Source organism: Magnolia sinica, chromosome 11 (genome assembly GCF_029962835.1).
Source record: "Magnolia sinica isolate HGM2019 chromosome 11, MsV1, whole genome shotgun sequence".
NCBI classification, from domain to species: domain Eukaryota; kingdom Viridiplantae; phylum Streptophyta; class Magnoliopsida; order Magnoliales; family Magnoliaceae; genus Magnolia; species Magnolia sinica.
Window position 1 is genome coordinate 9,998,131 of NC_080583.1, and position 18,574 is coordinate 10,016,704.

General features: G+C 39.1%; 1 protein-coding gene across 2 annotated transcripts; it reads left to right on the forward strand.

Moving 5' to 3' along the window:
* Positions 1-1,418: 1,418 nt before the first annotated feature.
* Positions 1,419-17,121, forward strand: LOC131218782 (kinesin-like protein KIN-8B). 2 transcript variants are annotated; one of them, XM_058213573.1, is made up of 16 exons: positions 1,419-2,397; positions 2,503-2,580; positions 2,703-2,819; positions 4,582-4,670; positions 10,223-10,367; positions 10,474-10,569; positions 11,031-11,122; positions 11,416-11,517; positions 11,617-11,763; positions 11,830-11,980; positions 12,599-12,661; positions 12,749-12,985; positions 14,720-14,824; positions 14,900-15,013; positions 15,126-15,734; positions 16,598-16,724. In XM_058213573.1, exons 1-16 carry the CDS (start codon positions 2,350-2,352, stop codon positions 16,622-16,624), a joined length of 2,220 nt encoding a protein of 739 aa, XP_058069556.1. In that variant the 5' UTR covers positions 1,419-2,349; the 3' UTR covers positions 16,625-16,724. The 2 variants fall into 2 exon arrangements, with proteins under 2 accessions (XP_058069556.1, XP_058069555.1); XM_058213572.1 differs by having other exon boundaries at positions 1,421-2,397; positions 16,652-17,121.
* Positions 17,122-18,574: the final 1,453 nt, after the last annotated feature.

Sequence of the window (18,574 nt, forward strand, 5' to 3'; positions counted from 1 at the left end):
ACCAGCAGGGGAGTAGCCAATCCTTTTTCCTTATTCGCAGTCGCATATCTGCACGCGCTATATACACGTGCCACGCATGGGCCGGCTCGACTCTTTTACGTGACTTCCAGGGTATTCTTCGGCGTTCCGGATCGTGAAAGTTCTTTAGGCCAAACACCTCTCGTCAACCCATCAAGTGGGCCACACATTAAAAAAATAAAAAATGGTAGATATGTGGAGATCCGGTCTGGACGATTTCACGTTTTCGGCCCACTTTATGTACGTCCCAGATCTCCACACATCTACCACTACGGCACGCGCAGGGCGCTTGCATTTGTTGTATCTGCGTGCGCGGCTCCAAATAGCATTCCATCGAGACCAGGCCGTTGGAATTTTTCAACACGGAGATCCGCGCGAGTTTAGATTTAAGGAAGCGAATCGATACAATGGTGCCAACTTGGGACACGTATGCGAGATCTGGACCATGTACCAGTTGTTTTTTGAATATTTGAGAATTCACATATAAAAATATAATCCTTTACACTTTCCAAGTGGGCCAAATTGGTAGGTCGGATATAGGCCATCAGTTATATTCTTTTTAATCTTCCACATTCTCTTATGATTTTGGTCATCTAGTAAGTATATCTGAAGAATTAATGTTACTGAAAATTCTTACGGTCTGATTTTTGGTCCCGATTGTAACCACGTCAGCCATTCTATCAACTGTCTCGCGATTCACTTCTTTAATCTATTCCTGCGCGAATCACCACCGTATTCCATTTTAACGAAACCTATCCTCAAAAAATCCAAAAAAATGGGAAATGTCACATACGTGCGGATATACGTGACTTTCCATACGCTTGAGCTTCTTTAGGGCCCATTTAAATGTATTTATGGAATCAAAGCCGTGAATAAAATGTAAAAAATTATGTTTACCGTCCATACCAAAATTAAAATCGATCAAAAGCTCAGGTGAGACAAAAAATATGGAAAAATTTAAAACTACGCGTAAAATCTATAAAATCACGATGTGTGGCTCATATAAGTTAATGAATGGATTAATATACATTTAAATGATTTATAATTATTTAAGGATTCAGATGAACGGATAGGATGTCATATAGACATCACTATGGGCTCCACATACTATCTGAATGTTTATATGTTGTGAGCGCCCCCTCCTAATCGCTTCTGTCACCGTGAACCATCTGAAATTTGGATTAGATAGAAGTTTGGTTTACGGACCAAAAATGAGGGGCCTCATCTTTTGTACGGTTTGGATGGAACAGAAACATCCGTGGGACCCACAAAGACTGAGCTTTGGAACTCAAATACGTCCCAACGTATTTTATCCATCATTTTCTCTCCCGAATATCCAGATAAAATGAACGGTCGGATTTCCACGACACATCAGAGGATATAAATACATCCCGCCCGGAAACTCTGTCTTCAACCGTCTCGCATTACTCTGCAGAAAATGTCGATCTCAGACAGAGCTTGTGTCTGAGAAAGAGATTTTTCTTTTTCTCAGAGAGATTTTTCTTCTCCTCTTTCTCGATCGCGATTCCTATTTATCGTTTTCCGCGTCGTTTGGGGAAGATTCCAAATCGCGAATTTTCACCTTCGTACAGCTGGAGCTGAAGTCTCTGCATTTCTCTCCATTTCTGGAAGTTTATGTGATTTTTTATCTTTTTTTGGGAAATTAGAGTTAGGGTTTCATAGTCTAATCTGAAATGCGTGTTTGATTGGGTTTGGACGGATTTGGAGGTGGGAAGAGCGTCTTTCTGGGTGGTGTTTGGATTTATCAGGTGGTTAGATAGAGGATTTTTTCGGGTTTTATTTGATTTGAAGAGGTTAGGGTTAGGGTTTTGTTGTTTGAGAAGATGCAGTATGTGAAAATGGCGGTTGCTCGGTTTCTCAGTTTTTTACCTCGTTGAATAGTGTAGAATGTGGTGAGGAATTTGTAGGTTTTGTTTTAGGATGTGAAATTGGAAAAATTAGGGTTTAAAGATAGTAGGTTTTTGTGAAATTGATTTTAGAAATTTGGTCGGAATTCTTTTTGATAGGTTGATTTAGGGTTTAGGAATGGAAAAAGGAGTTCGATTTTAATGAACTTGAACGCAAAAAAAAATAAATAGGAATTTTGATTGGTTTAGCAGAAGAGAATGATGAATTTGGGTATGAAGGTGGTGGGTTTTTGAATTCAATGGTGGAACTGTGATAGGATTTTTTTCGTTAGATTGAATACACTAGGGTTTAAGAGTGATAAAAGAGGGGAGCTTTGATGAAATTAAGGTTGGAGTTTTGAGAATTTTGTGTGATTTAACGAAGAAAGGCCTTTTTTTTTGGGGAGGTTGATGTTGATTAAACATGCCAAGCATTAGAGCACCAGCTTCGAAACAAACTGCAACCCTCTTGGTGAGTCCTGTTAATAGTCCAGAGTTTAGGTATTCTAACTTTGTAATTTTGTATTATATATATAACGTTTTCAGCTTTTCTGGTGTTTTGATTTGTTGGGTATAGGTAGCTGTGAAATGCAGGCAATTGACCGAGGTAGAAGGACGAAGAAGGCGCAATATTATTCAAGTTACTGATGATAAGGTGCTGCGATTTTTTATTTTATTTTAAGAGTATTCTTTGGAATTATATTTATTGTTTTTTTTTTTTTTTGGGTGTCGGAAAGCTGTTATATACTTTCTTTGTTTTTTCAAATTAAATTGTAGGGCATCACAGTTTTGGATCCCGACCGAGAAAAGGATTACCTCAACCGCATCCAAAATCGGACCAAAGAACGAAGATATTTATTTGATCATGCATTCGGACCTGAATGTACAAATATGGTATGTCGATTGTCAGATTTAATTTACGTCTATTAGTTTGGGGCATAAGTGGTTGCAACCTCTTCATTTGGGGTCTGTTATTTCTTCCATATTCATTTTTTTATTGGAAGATTTGAAAATTTAGCTGTTTTATGAGAGTTTACTTTCCTGAATAGGCACCAATGCCTGTTTTGAGGTCACAGAGTTCCTGTAGATTCAGATCCACCAATGTGCAGCTTAGTAAATATCTCAATTCTCAGAAACCATTGAACAAATAGTAGCTGAATGCTCAGCTGCGCACCAGTTCGCATGGAACTCGTGCAAACTTTTTTGAGAACTCATCATACATGATGTGACTTCAACATCTGAACAGTCCACGTGAAGCAGCACCTCATGAAACCCCCCAGTCCCAATTTTTACTTTGCTCCAAACTTTGATGTGCCATGAAAAATGAAAACAGTTTCCTCCCTTGATTTGCATTTCTCTTTTCTATGGCCCACTGGAATTTTAGATCAGTGTGAAAATTTGTACCTTGGGGTTTCATGGGATTGCGCATCACCTGGACTGTTCGGATTAGATGCCCATGACACGTGTGCAAAGGTGCGCAGGTGAGCATGACTCTCTCTCTCTCTCTCTATATATATATATAGATATATGTTTATATATATATGTCTGGGCCTTCTATCTATGTGTTTGGACTCGGGACGGTGGCAATGCTAGAGTGGGATGTAAGGTAGCAACGTTAAATCCAGTTTATTTAATACTATTGGATGCTTCTCATTTTTATTTTTATTTTTGAAGATTTTATTGGATGATTATCATCTTATCCATTAACAAAAACTAAGCCAATGCATTCATCGAAAATTAAAAAGCATATTCCTAAAGGCTCTTGCTCAAATGTCATTTAGGATTGGTAATCATTGATATTTGAGAGAGTTTCTTTAGAGTGATTGGCAGCATTGTGCCAGCTGATATCTAGTCTAGGCAAAGGAGTGTCGATCTTAGGTAGGTAATCTTTGAATGTCCGCAGAGCAATCATGAGAAGCCAACCCCAAACAGCTGGTATAAGGTATGTGATGATGACGATGACGAGTGATGTGATGGCGATGACGATGATGATGATGGCAATGACAATTGGTGCAGCAGCAATGGTTAGCTGTAGGTGTTTGCACCCCATGTTTTCTTAGGTTTAGGTGCTTGTACACCAATGTGGAGTTCTTTAAGAAAAAACAAAAAAACAAAAAAACAAAAAACAAAAAAAAAAAAATCTAATTGTGCATAGTTTTATCGTTTGTCTAGTTCATCCATTGCTCTCATATCGTCTGTATTGATGACTCTCCCATCAACTCCAGTCCTTGTTAGTCTATTGCATTTACCAACTGCTTGCAAGTACCTTTAAGATCCTTGAAAATTCTAAACATTTCTAATATAATACATTGGGGTTGGCACCAAATTGCATGTTCACATTAACACTTTTTCTCTATTTTCGTAAAATTACCCATTAATTATAAAATAAAACACCTGGATCACATTAAAGTCTAGTAGGAGCATGCAAGGTTAGCTTCAAAAAGAGTTTACCCAGTTAATTATGAACATAAAAAAGAGTACATATTATGCGCAAGATTTCTTCATGCATCAGCATGATAGTAGGACTTTGTTGGTTTAAAAAGGGTCCCCCCCTCCCCCCCCAATATGGAATGTTCTGCCTATGTATTCACTGGAGTCATTCAAGGTCTCAATGCTATTATCCCACATAATGAAGCTTCATCTTGAACTTGTCCAGGATGTCTACAGGAAGAGCATTTCTTCTACCATTGCTGGAGTCATTCAAGGTCTCAATGCTACTGTATTTGCATATGGTTCAACTGGAAGGTATTAACTAAATTCATGTCTGTTCTTGCTATCCCTTTTGTTATGTAAAAGTTGATTTTGAGACATGTTGCACAAAGGCTAAACTGTTAACTTTGCAAATTGCAACTGAACATTCCATGGGCAATCATCAGTTCCTGAGGTTACTAACTGGATAATAGGCAATGAGTTATAGCTTATATATAGCTGACGACTATAGCTTATAGCTCAAGGCTGAGTTGGCAAGACTTGAGTACACTTATTAGCACTGTGAGTTGATTATTCCAGAGAAACTTCTTGAGGGTGGATTTGAAAATCTCTGTTGAGCTTTGTACTTATATCAAGGTCTGCTGTATGGCCATATCGGTTTTGGTGGGCATAACGGTGCCCACTGAAACTGATACGTGTAATGGCCGTTATGGCCTGTAACGGGGGTGTGTAACGGCCATTATGGCCTGTGATAGTCAATTTTTAAGGAAAAACTCCGAAAAAATGTCAAAAAATCCAGATATTGAGAAGATTCCAAAATGGTTTTTTATTAACATGTTTTTGATGGTGTAACGATCCTGTCTTTGGTAAGAATGCTATTTCAGCTTGTCTGATGATTTTATTAACTTAACAAGCTTAGATTAACCTCAAATTAGCCCAAAATTCATACAAGCTATGACACTTATCCCACCAATGCACATCTATAAGCATTTGACATCATTCCCCCCAAGTAATTTTAAGAAAAAAATAAATTCGAATAAATAATGCAGCCGATTTAGGGGACCAGTCGAATGCCACCAAATCGACCTCAAATTTATGCAATTTGTGGCACTCGTCCCTCTAATACATATCCCTAAGCACTTGACATCATTCTTCCTAAAAAAATTTAGAGTTAAATTTGGATGAATGGTGTTGGGGACCACTCAAATGTCCCAAATTGGCCCAAATTTCATGCAATCTATGGCACTGATTTAACGTATACAATGGGCTCCAAATTATGCTCATTTCACCATCCTACTATTGGATCAATGGACATTTATTGGATGGTGAAGAATTAAAAATATCTAGTCCTATTTCAATAAACAAGTGTCCCCAAAATCAATGGTTAGAATCATTCATAAATCATACAATCTGATTTTAATATTGTGACTTAGCCACATTGGCCCTAACATTTTAATGGGTTTAATTTGATTTAATGCATGCCACAGGTGTAATTTTTTTATTGCAAGTGTCTTAAGTTTCATACACCACTAGAGCATAATATAAGGAAAAGGTTCTCAAGTCAAATTGGTTGGACCACAAGCTACAGTCAACCCTGTAAATAACTTCCAATTGCTCAAGTGCATGTGAAATCCAACCTTTCCAAAACAAGGTATTCCGTAACGGCCACCACTATTACTAACGGCCCCTATAACGACCATTCCGGTCTCTATCTCTGTCTCTCTCTGGAAAAACAATCCAAAAAAACTTGTATTGCTCCGTAACGGACCGTTACAACCATTACAATGGGTGTACTGGTCTGTCACGACCCCATAACATGTAATGGTTGCCACTATTACCTTTACTTAATGGCCGTAACGACACAACATGTTCCAATGGATTGACCCCAAAATAAGAGTCACCTAGTGCAAAATTCATCAACATCAATTGATCAGGTGGGCGACACCATAGATAAAAAAGAATTAGCCATTGATAAATAACAAAAAATACAACCGTGGTCCACTTGATGCCTGAGTTTTGAAAAAAATAATCCTCGTGGTGGGGCAAATTTATTGGATTGATTGGAATTTTCATTTACATAAAAGATTGGAAGTTATTTGTTGTTGGACAGTAGCATATAGTCCATCCAGTTGGACCATCTCATTTCTTTTAAATGCTTGGATATAAAGAAGCCACGTTGTGGCATTCTTTTGAAAAGACAAAGGAGAGAGAGAGAGAGAGAGAGAGAGAGAGAGAGAGAGAGAGAGAGAGAGAGAGAGAGAGAGAGACGCTGCTAGCAGAGGAGAAGAAAGAAGAAGCATCTCCATCTAGCCTTAGCCTTAGGTACACTTTCTTTTTTCTTTTTCCTTTTCTTATCTTGAAGAAGGAAGAAGAATAAAAATAAGCTTTGTTGGGTTTTTGTTTTGGGAGGCGACTATTATGGGGGAAATGGCCATTACGCCCCATAATGAGCATTACGGTCAGGTTTTTCTGGATATGCTTGTCTCGAACTTGTATCGCATAACGGTCTTGACCGCTATCGTTATTTATTGGCCAGTTCCCCCCCAAAGTTAAGGACAAGTCAAACTAAGTTAAGGCCGAGCCTGCCAAATCTAACATACAAGTGTCCTAACCCCATCATAGTTCTAGTCAAAACCGATATGACTTAGACGATACCAAGTCATATAGGATGATATTTAAAACCCTGATTTGGATGTTATGAATATCCATACATGTGCCTAGTATGAGTCACCACCATTTTTTACTTCTATCCTAGTTTGAAACAAAGAAGTTGAAAATAAATAAGGGTAAATGGCAAGTATTCCTAGACTGCTGAAGTGTAATTTTAGCTCTCTAGTCGGGCCATGTGAATCCTAGGATCTAGAGTTTAGAAATGTTGTGATGGTAGCCTTAGAGGTATAAGACATGACTCTCTTGAGTGATTGCAGTGACTTGCTTGAGTCAAATTTATAGATGGATTGATCAAGTCCAGTTCCTAATTTTTTCAACCTTGGAAATAATATCTTTCCATAATAGATCAAGTAGCCTCAAAGTAGCGTTTAGTGGAGTAAAGTTGTCCATGGTTGCATGAGCTAATTTTTTTCAATGTAATTTTGTTTGGGGAACTGTATGCTTGGGCAATAAGGTATTCCATAGCGGTAATGGTGGCTGTAACATCTACTGTTGTTATTGTTTAGCACGGGCCGATATGGCCTTTTTTATTTTTATTTTGAAAAAAAACTTGTTTCAGCTCCGTAACGGACTGTTACAAATGTTACGGCGTTGTTATGGGCCATTTTTTCCGTAACGGCCCTGTAATGCGTAATAGTTACCACCATTATCTTTACGTAACTATTTTTAAATACCTTGTTGGACAATCAACCCTGTTGTTTCTCTACTTGTAAATTAACGTTAATCGCCATTAAAAAAGATATTGTGAAATTCTTATAAAAAATGACATTGTGGGTTCCACTAAGTTGGAAGGCTTCAAATAGGCCTGTCAATGGGTTGGGTCTTAGTGTATTTGTGTCACACCCTGAAAATCGGAACTTGAGTACAGTGACCCTGATCCTGAGTTCTAAAGTGCAAGCTATTGTTTCGCATATTCATTCATCACATTCTCATTCCATTCATCATTCTTCCAAACCAAACTATAATTAAATCATCCAAACCATAATAATCTAAACTTAGAATTTAACTTGATAAATTCTGAATTCAAATCATCTACTCCTAAAAGGATTGATCCTTTTTCAACACTACTTTCTTTAAATTCGATACAATTTCTCAATTAAATAAAATAAACTAAAGGACTCTAATGTAATGGAAGTATCCATTTAAGTATTCTTCATCTCCAGCTTTTCTCTCATCCTGTAACTTGTAAGAATAATTAATTTGGGTGAGCTAGAAGCCCAATGAGGTCATATCCTCCACAAGTTTGAAGCATACCTGATGGAGGCAAGTAAACAACGGTTCAATGCATAGCAAGATAAAGTACAAGGATGCCATGAATTTGAAATGGACACAATAGAGACAGGTAAAACATATAGTAAGATGCAATGTAATGTTACAAGATTCACAATTTGAGTATGATGTCATGATGCATGAATCATTCAAGACATAATCAAGGGAACCCCTGCTCGATAATCCCACTGATGCATGCAATACAAGTCATCCTGGAGATGATCCTCCAAGGAACCCCCTCTCGATAATTCCACTGAAACATGCAATCATCCTTGCCATGTAGGTCAAGGAAACCCCTTCTCAATAATCCTACTGCTTGATCGGGTTATTACAATTTGGACCAGGTTTGATCTGGTTTGGGTCTTGCTGGGTCCATGTCTAGTTCTTCAGGAATTGACCCGAATCCAATCGGATTGAGGTACCCATTGAGTCTTTGACCTAGGTTTCAAATAAGAGCATTTGCATGGTCGGGACCACATGATATTTGAATTAGATTGCACACACGTGCGCTTCTTTGACATATATGGTATGTATAGGGGCTCTCTTACATTCATGTGGCTTACCAAATCTTATTATTTTTAATAAAATTACCCATTTTTGATGCAACCCAATTTCAACTAGATCCAAGATGGTGGCCACATCTTGATCTAACTAGACCTGATTTTTAAACACGGTCCAAAATGGTAGACCACGGCCCCACCCAATTACTAAACGGTTTGGAGGGTCAAGTCCGTTGGGTATCCATTGTAAACCCTAATGTGTATGGAAGTGGCGGAACCCATGGACCATCTTTTTATGCATTGTTCTTTTGTTCGCATGATTTGGGAGCACTTCCTAGGTTTGTTCCACATTGATTGGGTGATGCCAAAGTCAGTTGTGGACATGATGTGGGTTTGGTATCATGGCGGAGATGAAAAGGCTGGCAAAGTGTTATGGAGGACGCTCATGTTGGGATTTGTTTGAGTTATTTGGGGACATCGAAATAGGAGGGCTTTTCAAAATAAAAGTTCTTCTATCCAAGATGTCATTGGGAAGATTAAATGGAATTTAGTGGGTTGGGCTTCTTTTGTTAAAGAAACAAAATCTGTTAATATTTTCTCCTTCATTCAATAAATGGCAGTTTTATATATATATATATATATATATATATATATATATATATATAAGCCTTACCTTCAAATGAAGAAGACACTCCCAAGTTCTAACCTTTATGGTTAGCAATAAAAAATTGTCTACTGTCTTCAGCTGGTTGGTTGTGTTTTTAATGGTAAACCCATCTCTTAAGTGGTGGCAATGGGCCAAGCTTCCTACCTGACCTGGCTCAGCCTTGTAGGGTAAAGGCTTGAGCCCCTAAACTTGGCCCGAGGGCGGGGCCAAGCTGGGCCCAGGCCAATGGTGAATGGCCCTGCTTGGCTTATTGGACAGGTCCAATCATCAAGCGGGCCATCGTTATACATAAAGAATGGACGGTTTAAGGATACTCGTTAGTGGTTCCCATTCAATGTACATATGTAGTTTAAAGACACTTGTTACATTTGGGGTCATGTTTCAATAATCCAAACCATTTAAATGATGGGGACTCGTTGATGATGGAGGATACCCTGAAAATTTTTCTTAGATTGAACTAGTTTGAACCTTTGATAATTTAATTATTTTCCATATTGTGGAGGCTGGCCCACCCTATATAGGGCCTTTTCAGGGGACTAGGGCTGGCTAAAGCCACTTAACCCAGCCATTGCCGCCTTTAATCTCTCTTTCCTTTTTATGTTTTAGCTAGCTCTTTATATGCATGTGCAACATGGAGTGTTAGGTCTATTTATTTGAAATATGATATTATTCACTAAGAATCTTGGCTTTAATCAATTTACTGGTTTCAATTGCAACTCCTTTCTTCCTACAGAGGCTTACCTGTATGCATTCCTTTTCAGTGGTAAAACATACACAATGGTCGGAACCCATGATGATCCTGGACTTATGGTTCTCAGCTTACATACAATTTTTGACCTTATCAAGAAGGATGATAGCTCGGACGACTTTGAAGTCACTTGTTCCTACCTTGAAGTCTACAATGAAGTAGGATGTGCATTTTGATTCTTAGCAGGTTAAATTTTCTAGTTCTTGTGAGCGTTCATGCTCTATTAAGGACATAATCCCTAAATTTATTTTGATTGAACCACAGGTTATATACGACTTGCTTGAAAAATCGTCTGGGCATTTAGAGCTTAGAGAGGATCCTGAGCAAGGAATAATTGTAGCTGGCCTCAGATGTATTAAGGTTCCTTTCCTTTCTCATAAGCAAATTGTATAGAAATTGATGGAATCTGTAATCGTCATCGTATATTATGAATCTTAGTTATTATTATCCTTTCGTTACAAGTACATGAACATGTCTGTCATTCGACATAAAAAGCTCCAAAAACTTTGACATGAAAGCATGGCTGTGCTGTGCATGCATGCATTTGCCCACCTTCCTGCGTGCATGGTTATATGTCATATACTCATTTCAAATTATTTCTAGTAATTTTGGCCATTCATGTTTCTGGATGAATGCATTTCCCTTTCTTCCTCTGTGCACTCTGTTTGCCTCTGATGATCGTTTATTCTATAAGGTTTATTCTGCGTGTGTGCATGTGTGTGTGTGTGTTTTTTTTCAGGGAACTAGATGTTCATCCCATTATAATAAATACTCAGTTGCAGGCTATAATGAAAGGATGCATTTATTCATCATGTTTTTAGGTCCACTCAGCCGATAGGATTCTTGAACTCTTGAATTTGGGAAACAGCAGGCGCAAAACAGAAAGCACAGAGGCAAATAAAACATCTTCACGGTAAATACAAATGACCATACTCACCCTATTAGTAGCTCTATATAGCTCTCTCATTCCTGAGAACTTAATGCTAGCGGTTTCTTTTTTCCTTTTTTCCAAATCTAAATAAATGTTCTATTCGAAGCTTCTTTATTTCCAATTATCTGATTAAAATCAGAGATCCATCCATTAATCCCTGATTTTTACTGTTCTCAAGTTATTTCTGATTTACACAGAAAAGTTCAATCTAAGTATGATTTTGTATTGGGATAGCACACAAACCAATAAATTTCATTCTCGGCATGGGTTAACAGATCACATGCTGTTTTGGAGATCACTGTGAAAAGGAAAAGAAGAAACCAGTATCGTGGTCAAGTTCTCCGTGGAAAACTCGCACTAGTAGATCTTGCTGGCAGGTGGATAAAGAAAGCATTTCTCTTATATCGTTCCTCTCTACTTGTTCAGGTCCATTTGAATGAAAACTACAGAACATTCATGAGTCTTTAACTGTGCAGTGAAAGAGCTTCTGAAACAAACAGCGGAGGCCAAAAGCTTAGAGATGGAGCCAATATTAATCGGTCACTTCTTGCTTTGGCAAACTGCATCAATGCTCTGGGAAAGCAACAGAAGAAGGGTCTTGCATATGTCCCTTACCGCAATAGGTATCTGGTTGGTTATTGTAGCATGAAGCCTTCCTTCAGGCGTAGCTAACAACAGGATTTTTGCAGCAAGCTTACACGGATTCTTAAGGATGGTCTGAGTGGTAATTCTCAAACAATCATGGTAGCTACAATATCGCCTGCAGACAATCAGTACCACCACACTGTTAATACCTTGAAGTATGCTGATCGAGCAAAGGAGATCAAGACACACATTCAGGTGAGAATGGTAAAGCTCCATGAGAATTGGTCTCTTCTATGCATGGCTCAAAACATCATCAGCCAATACATATAAGTGTTTCCAAAAAAACCTATGTGGCCCGGTGTATGGGCGGCCAATCTCTATTCTGTTTTTGAAAAACTAACGTCTGCAATGATACTAATAGTTTGAACCTTGCTTTGTGGGGGTTTTCATGCATGCAACAACTAGGCACCATCATACATTTATGTGCATGTACAGGGACCTTACACAACTAAAATATCAAAATTTAGCCATTTCCTTGCTCCAGTTTTTCAGCACTGGTCTTGTTGGAAGTGCTGTCTGTCCAAGAAACATGCTCACATGTGTATGCATGCATTTCCATGTTCGGTTGTTTATTGGATTGTTCTTTCGCAATATAAAATGGGAAGTTGTGCGGCATACACTCTCCCTCAGTTCTAATTAGTCGAGTGAGCATATTCACTGCTCAGTTTGGCAGGTTGGCTTAATGGATTTACTAACCTTTTTACTCTATTGGAGGAAATATCTTTAGCTTGTTTATTCTAAACGTCAGAAAGATGCTATTCATGACGATACCAAGTCGCCCATTCCACCACTAATACTATTCTATCTTTTCAGAAAAATATTGGCACTGTTGATACCCATGTTGCAGATTACCAACGGATGATTGACAATCTTCAGGCAAGCTGTTGAAAGAATCCTTTTCTACCTTTTGATTTTTTATTTTAAAGTTCCATTGTACTCAATTGCTGAAGCCTAACCATGCAGATAGAAGTTTGCCGATTGAGGAAGGAGCTAGCAGAGAAGGAATCACAATTAAGTGTAAAGCCTGCTGAAAAAGCAGCGGATGATGAGCTGTCTTGGTTGAATGTTTTGAGCCATGAAACCAATGAAAATGTTCAGGAACGCATAAACCTACAAAAGGCATTGTTTGAGCTTGAGGAAACTAGCCTTCGTAACCGAATTGAGCTCCAACATCTAGATGATGCCATTGCCAAGCAACAGGTGTGTAATGCCAGTTTTCCTTATCAAAGACGGATATAAATATGTTTTTCCATCCTCGTATTTTTACATTGTAGTGTTTATCATGGTTGAAACTCGAAGCCATTCACATTCTGCATCCCTCGGCTGTAGACTTGTGAAATTTCTTACATGCTTGCTTGAAAGTTCCAAGACCGTGCAGTTCTCTTGAGGATATGGAATTTCTCATTTTGGTTCTGCTGAACTACCACCAGCTAAGAGTTTGGAAATTGCAAATGTGAAGAACATTATGTTGGCAAATGTGCAATCTAGGAGTATTCCATATATCTTAGGCTGTGTTCTTGGCTGTTCAATTGAATTGAAATGCAAGTATTCAATTCAATAATGACTAAATGATGGAAGTGGGGTAAGCTCCACCGGATGCATAATGTGGCTAAGCTCCTTAGTTGCAATCACCGGTGTTTCAAAACCAACTTCTAAAACACTGGGGTAAGGGTTTGGTTGTCACTGTGCATCAGTGTTTTAAATTTCAACGATATCGGCCGATATATACCATGATATATCTTGTATCCCACCTGTGCGATACGAAGCGTATAGGTAGTGCCACTATATCCCACCTATTCGATTTGGTGAACATTTTCGATTTCCGATCCATTTTTTGTTGTAAATCACATTAAATCAAAATGGTTACAAATCTATGATTCTTCATGTTTTCCATGACAAATCATGGATTGAGAGCTTTGATTTTGATATTTAAAGAGATGGGTAAGTTGCAGAAAATTGGAAAAAATTGAATTTCTCAATTTCTCGCAAATCAGTTGCAATCTTTGTATCCAAACACAAAATCAAACATGTATGTAATTTGATCTAAGGATTCTTCTTTTGTTTTTGAATGAATTGCTTGTGTTTCCATACGTGTCTTCTTATGTTTATAAATTATATGAATAGACTTTGAATATACTTGCATCAATTCAATTGTACAACGCATGTATTAGGACCCCATGCAAAGGAAACCCCTAATGTGATATGTATATATATATATATATATATATATATATATATATATATATATATATATATATATATTGTAATGTTTTGATTTCTAAGTGTGTATTGATGTCTTTTTCAGCAATCTTTGAAGTTTCATTGAAAAATTCCACCAATTTCCCAATGTTCCCATGTTTCCCAACAACAGCGATATATTACGCGATACGACCGATATATCCCATGCGATAACCGATATGTATCCATATCCCAAGGGTGTGATACATTACGCAATAATGATATTTAAAACATTGTTGTGCATTAAATGCACCTTCCCCATTTACATAATCTGCTCTGTTTTAATTAAGTATTCAGATGCTCTCTTAAGTGTTTTATTCCTTTCTCCATTTCTGCCAATCTGCTATTGCTTTAGTGATGGAACAGAAATAGGAGAAATGTAGTAGTATTACATAATGCCATTTTTTTCTTGACGTAACATGCAATTAAAATAACAGTAGAAGAACCTATGGCTCATTACTCTGTTGATTAGACAAACTCTACCCATGCAGAATGGGGAAATGGGTATTTCTGGTTATGAATTATGATCGACCTGAAAAGGTTCCACATAAACAAGTATACACTCTTCAGTGCATTGTGAGCTGACTTTGTTCATGGAATCTGTTCTATGTCCGCCTCTAGTTTTTGACTTCTTAGTTTAAGAATCCTAAAGTTCTGGCATTATCGACTGAAATACTGATGAAGTGCTGTCTGCAGGCGATTAAAAAGGATGAAGCAGCTCTGCAGTCTTTAAGATCAAGGAGGCAGGTTATTCTTGATAACATCCGTGACAATGATGAGACTGAGGATAGTTACCAGCAGGTGTGCCTCTTAGTTTACTTGTTCATAAGCAATTATTTCCTTCCCCTTGACTAATCATACTAATATTTCCTGTAGGAGATAGAACTAAACGAGAAGCAGCGGTGCCAACTTCAAGATATGATTGAAGAAGCCATAAGTAACAATGGTAATAGAACCTACTTGCGCATTCTCAGTCAATACAGGCTTCTGGTAAGTAGAAACTGATAATGCACCATTCATCTGTATAAAAGCTATCTCAACTGTTCTCGATAATTCATGCAGTTCAAAATGACAGTGAAAGTTGATGATGTATCAAATGTAGGGAATGGCTAATACTGAACTTCAGTTTGAAATGGCGATACGTGATCAAGTCATAAACAATCAAAGAGAAGCCCAGCGGAACCTGTGGAACTTGATCATGGGATTAGGACTTGATCAGAAACAGATAATGGAGCTAGCTGCCAAACAAGGAATAATAATCGAAGACTGGACTATGCCCAATGGTGTGGCCCTCAGTCCAAAGCAGTCACCAATTCGGGCTAATGGCAAATTCTCACCATTCTGGTCTCATCCAGGCATCAATGAACAGTCATATGCGTCAACAGCTTGTGTTTTCCAGCATCGCCAAGATTTCAGTTCCATGGCTTGTTTCAATGGTCAATGGGATGGTCGCACCGTATGCAGGCAGGAGCACCATAGTTCCTACTACTTGATGTCTCATGACCACTCTCCGTCAGCCTATCTCGGTATGAGGAAGGGAAGTGAGCCTGGGGCGGGTGGAAAACCAGTTCCATGCTTCTACACGCCTGAAAAAGGGGCTCAAGATGCATGCCGTTCGTATCCGGAGGTGAGGCCTCAGTCTTACCCATGGAGTGAAGAAACCCACCTTTCTACGCCTTCTTTCCGTGATGATTTAGGCCAGCGGCAGAAGGTATGCCTGCACAATCAATGTTATTATCTTTTACTTCCAGTTTACATGCTGGTTCTGTTTAGTTGCATTGTACTTGCGATTTTCAATCATTTGCACATCAATTAGCTACTACTAAAGCATTTCCATTCCATTCTATGGGCTGCATTTGAAATATGCATGGCGTACATGCAATCCTACCCATACCTCCAAATCTTAAATTCCATTGTCAATGGAGCATGTCCTGAAATTCACAGAGAGTAGACAATCTTATCTGTTTGATTTTTTGCCATCAAATGGATGGTTAAAATGAGAATGGTCAGCAGTCTGGGCTCAATGGTAAAAAAACCAAAAAAGAAAATGGTTGGTTGTCTGATTTCAACTGGCCAGGGCTGTCAACAGGTAGGGTTGGGGTTGGGTCCTTTAGTACCCATACCTAGGCTGACTGGGTTTGAGTCTTTCTGGGCTCGAATCAGGTTCTTGAATACCCAACCCAGGCATGACCTTACCTGACTTTAACTGGGCCCATCACATGGAACCCGACCCAAACCTAACTAGACCTGATTTTTCAAAAAGGTGAGACCAGATCCCGACCAAATTTCTTTATGGGTCCGAAAGATGGGACCCAGGCCCATTCAAATTGGGTTGGGTTCGGTCCATCTGGTACCCATTGACAACCATTCAGCTGGCAAAACCAGATGATGAATATCATCCAGTCAGTGTGATTTCTGAGCTATGCTCCATCCACAACAGTGAGGATGATTTGGATGGAATGGGCTGGCGTGCCATGCCATGTATTCCTTGTACGAGTTGCCAAAATTTAGTATTTCATGGTAGACACTCATTGGAGTCTAAAGACTAATCCATTTGTTGTTTTCTATTTCTAGATCTTCAGCCATGCAGATTTCTTATGATATGATATATTCATAAATTTTGGGCAGGATGCATGGCATACAAATATGCAGCAGCTGCCAGGGGTCATGCCTGTCACCGGCAGCAGCCACAGTTCATGCAAGGAGATTGCAAGGCATAGTGGTGTGGCCCGACCTTTGTTTGCTAACTCTACAGAGCTCACCAAAGGTATGCCTAATTCCCCTAATTTTTTCCATAATACACTGTCGGGCTGTCCAGATCTGTCTAAGTTGCAGTTGTCAAGGGCTTTCAGTTCCCTTACTCCTGAATACAAGGGTCACCCCTCCAATTTTGTATAGGCTTCTTGCTGTTTTTTCTTTTTTTTCTCTCTTTTTTTCATGTAATATTTACCAATGAAACAGTGATTCTGATTTTGCCCCTTCCAAGTTGTGTTCTTTAATTTTCTATGTAAGAAGATGTGTAGCTTTCGGTCTCATTGGAAAATCTGAAATGAACAGTTGAATGCCCAAATAATAATAATAACAATAAATTCCTGACATCTAATCAACCAGTTTGAATTTGACAGGCTGCGTTTGGATGCACTCAGGCATCAAATTGCAAGAACCTGTTTGGATTGTGGAAGAAAAGAAAAAACATGAGGTTTTTCATATTTGATCCTTTTCTTTGTTTCCAGGTAAAGGAAATAGTGAGATTGGAAATGGCTAACCTTTTCCATAGTTGAAATCGAGGTGAAATTTGTCTACTAGATTTCTACTTGCCATCCAAAGTGGAATTTGTGGGAATCCATGCTTCAATAGGTGCTCAGGGAATCCATCATTGGTTACTTCTCTCCCACCATCCAAACAAGTTAAGAGGTGCACTCTAACATATGGTGGGACATGGCTTCAGTGAATCCCCATGGGGCCCACCGTGATGTATGTCTTATATCCATGCCATCCATCTGTTGTGCCAGATCATTTTAGGGTATGAGCCCAAAAAATGCAGCAGATCCAAATTTCAGGTGGACCACATGACGGGAAATAGTGGTGATTGACCATTAAAAACTTCAGGGGCCATAAAAGTTAAAAAAAAAGCTTTGGATGTTTGTGTGGTCCTTTCATCCAGGGCTTTGTGACCTTATCAACAGGTTGGATGGAAAATAAACATTCTAGTGGTCCCCAAGAATTTTTTAACAGTGGGTGTTCAATCACCATTGTTTCCTATGATGTGCTCCACTTGAGATTTGGATCTGCTGCATTTTTGGACTCATCCCTTGAAATGATCTGGCAAAACCGATGGATGGCGTGGATATAATACACACATCAGGTGGGCCCCACCCAGCGAAGCTGCATCCCTAATGGTGGTACCAGGTGTGGGGCCCATGTGATGTATGCAGGACTTTCAACCCATCCATTAGATGAGTGACCTCAGGTATAGAATATCAGCTTTTTTTTTTTTACACGCACCCCACACACGCCGTGGGATTTCGCCACTGGTGGGTACTCGAACACTTGACCCGGTGTTGAAACTCCTGGGAGTCTACCACCCGGGTAAGATTTAGGACCCTATAGAATATCAGCCTGATCCAGCACTCAGGTGGGCTGCAGCATAGGAAGATGGAAGGAAACCCCCACTCTTTATTTGCACTTTGGCCCACTTAAGTTGTGCCTGAGTTTTGGCCTAACCGTTCATCCAGGCCAGACGAAGCCTTTGAATGGCCTAGATTGCATATACGCTACAAGGTGGCACGACATTCAATTCAACAGTAGGCGCCCACTCTCAACTAGTTTCCATAGTGTGGGCCACTTGAGGTTTGGATAGGGCGGATTTTCCAGCATTTGGGTAACTTTAGGTCCTTAGTGTGGCCCACCTGAGGTTTGGATCGGGCTCATTTTCCAGCATTGGGGTTACCCATCCCGCAGATGGCTTGCAATTTGGATCGCTGACTGTGGGTCCGCTGCGATGTTTGCGTCGGATATCCATGCTGCCCAACTGTTTCACCAGATCATTTC

Bases quoted from the DNA above. Each gene is read 5' to 3' on its own strand.
- LOC131218782 (XM_058213572.1), top strand. From the start codon at position 2,350: ATGCCAAGCATTAGAGCACCAGCTTCGAAACAAACTGCAACCCTCTTG. The intron at 11,764-11,829 runs GTATCTGGTTGG...GGATTTTTGCAG, and splicing joins TATGTCCCTTACCGCAATAG to CAAGCTTACACGGATTCTTA. The intron at 15,735-16,651 runs GTATGCCTGCAC...AATTTTGGGCAG, and splicing joins ATTTAGGCCAGCGGCAGAAG to GATGCATGGCATACAAATAT.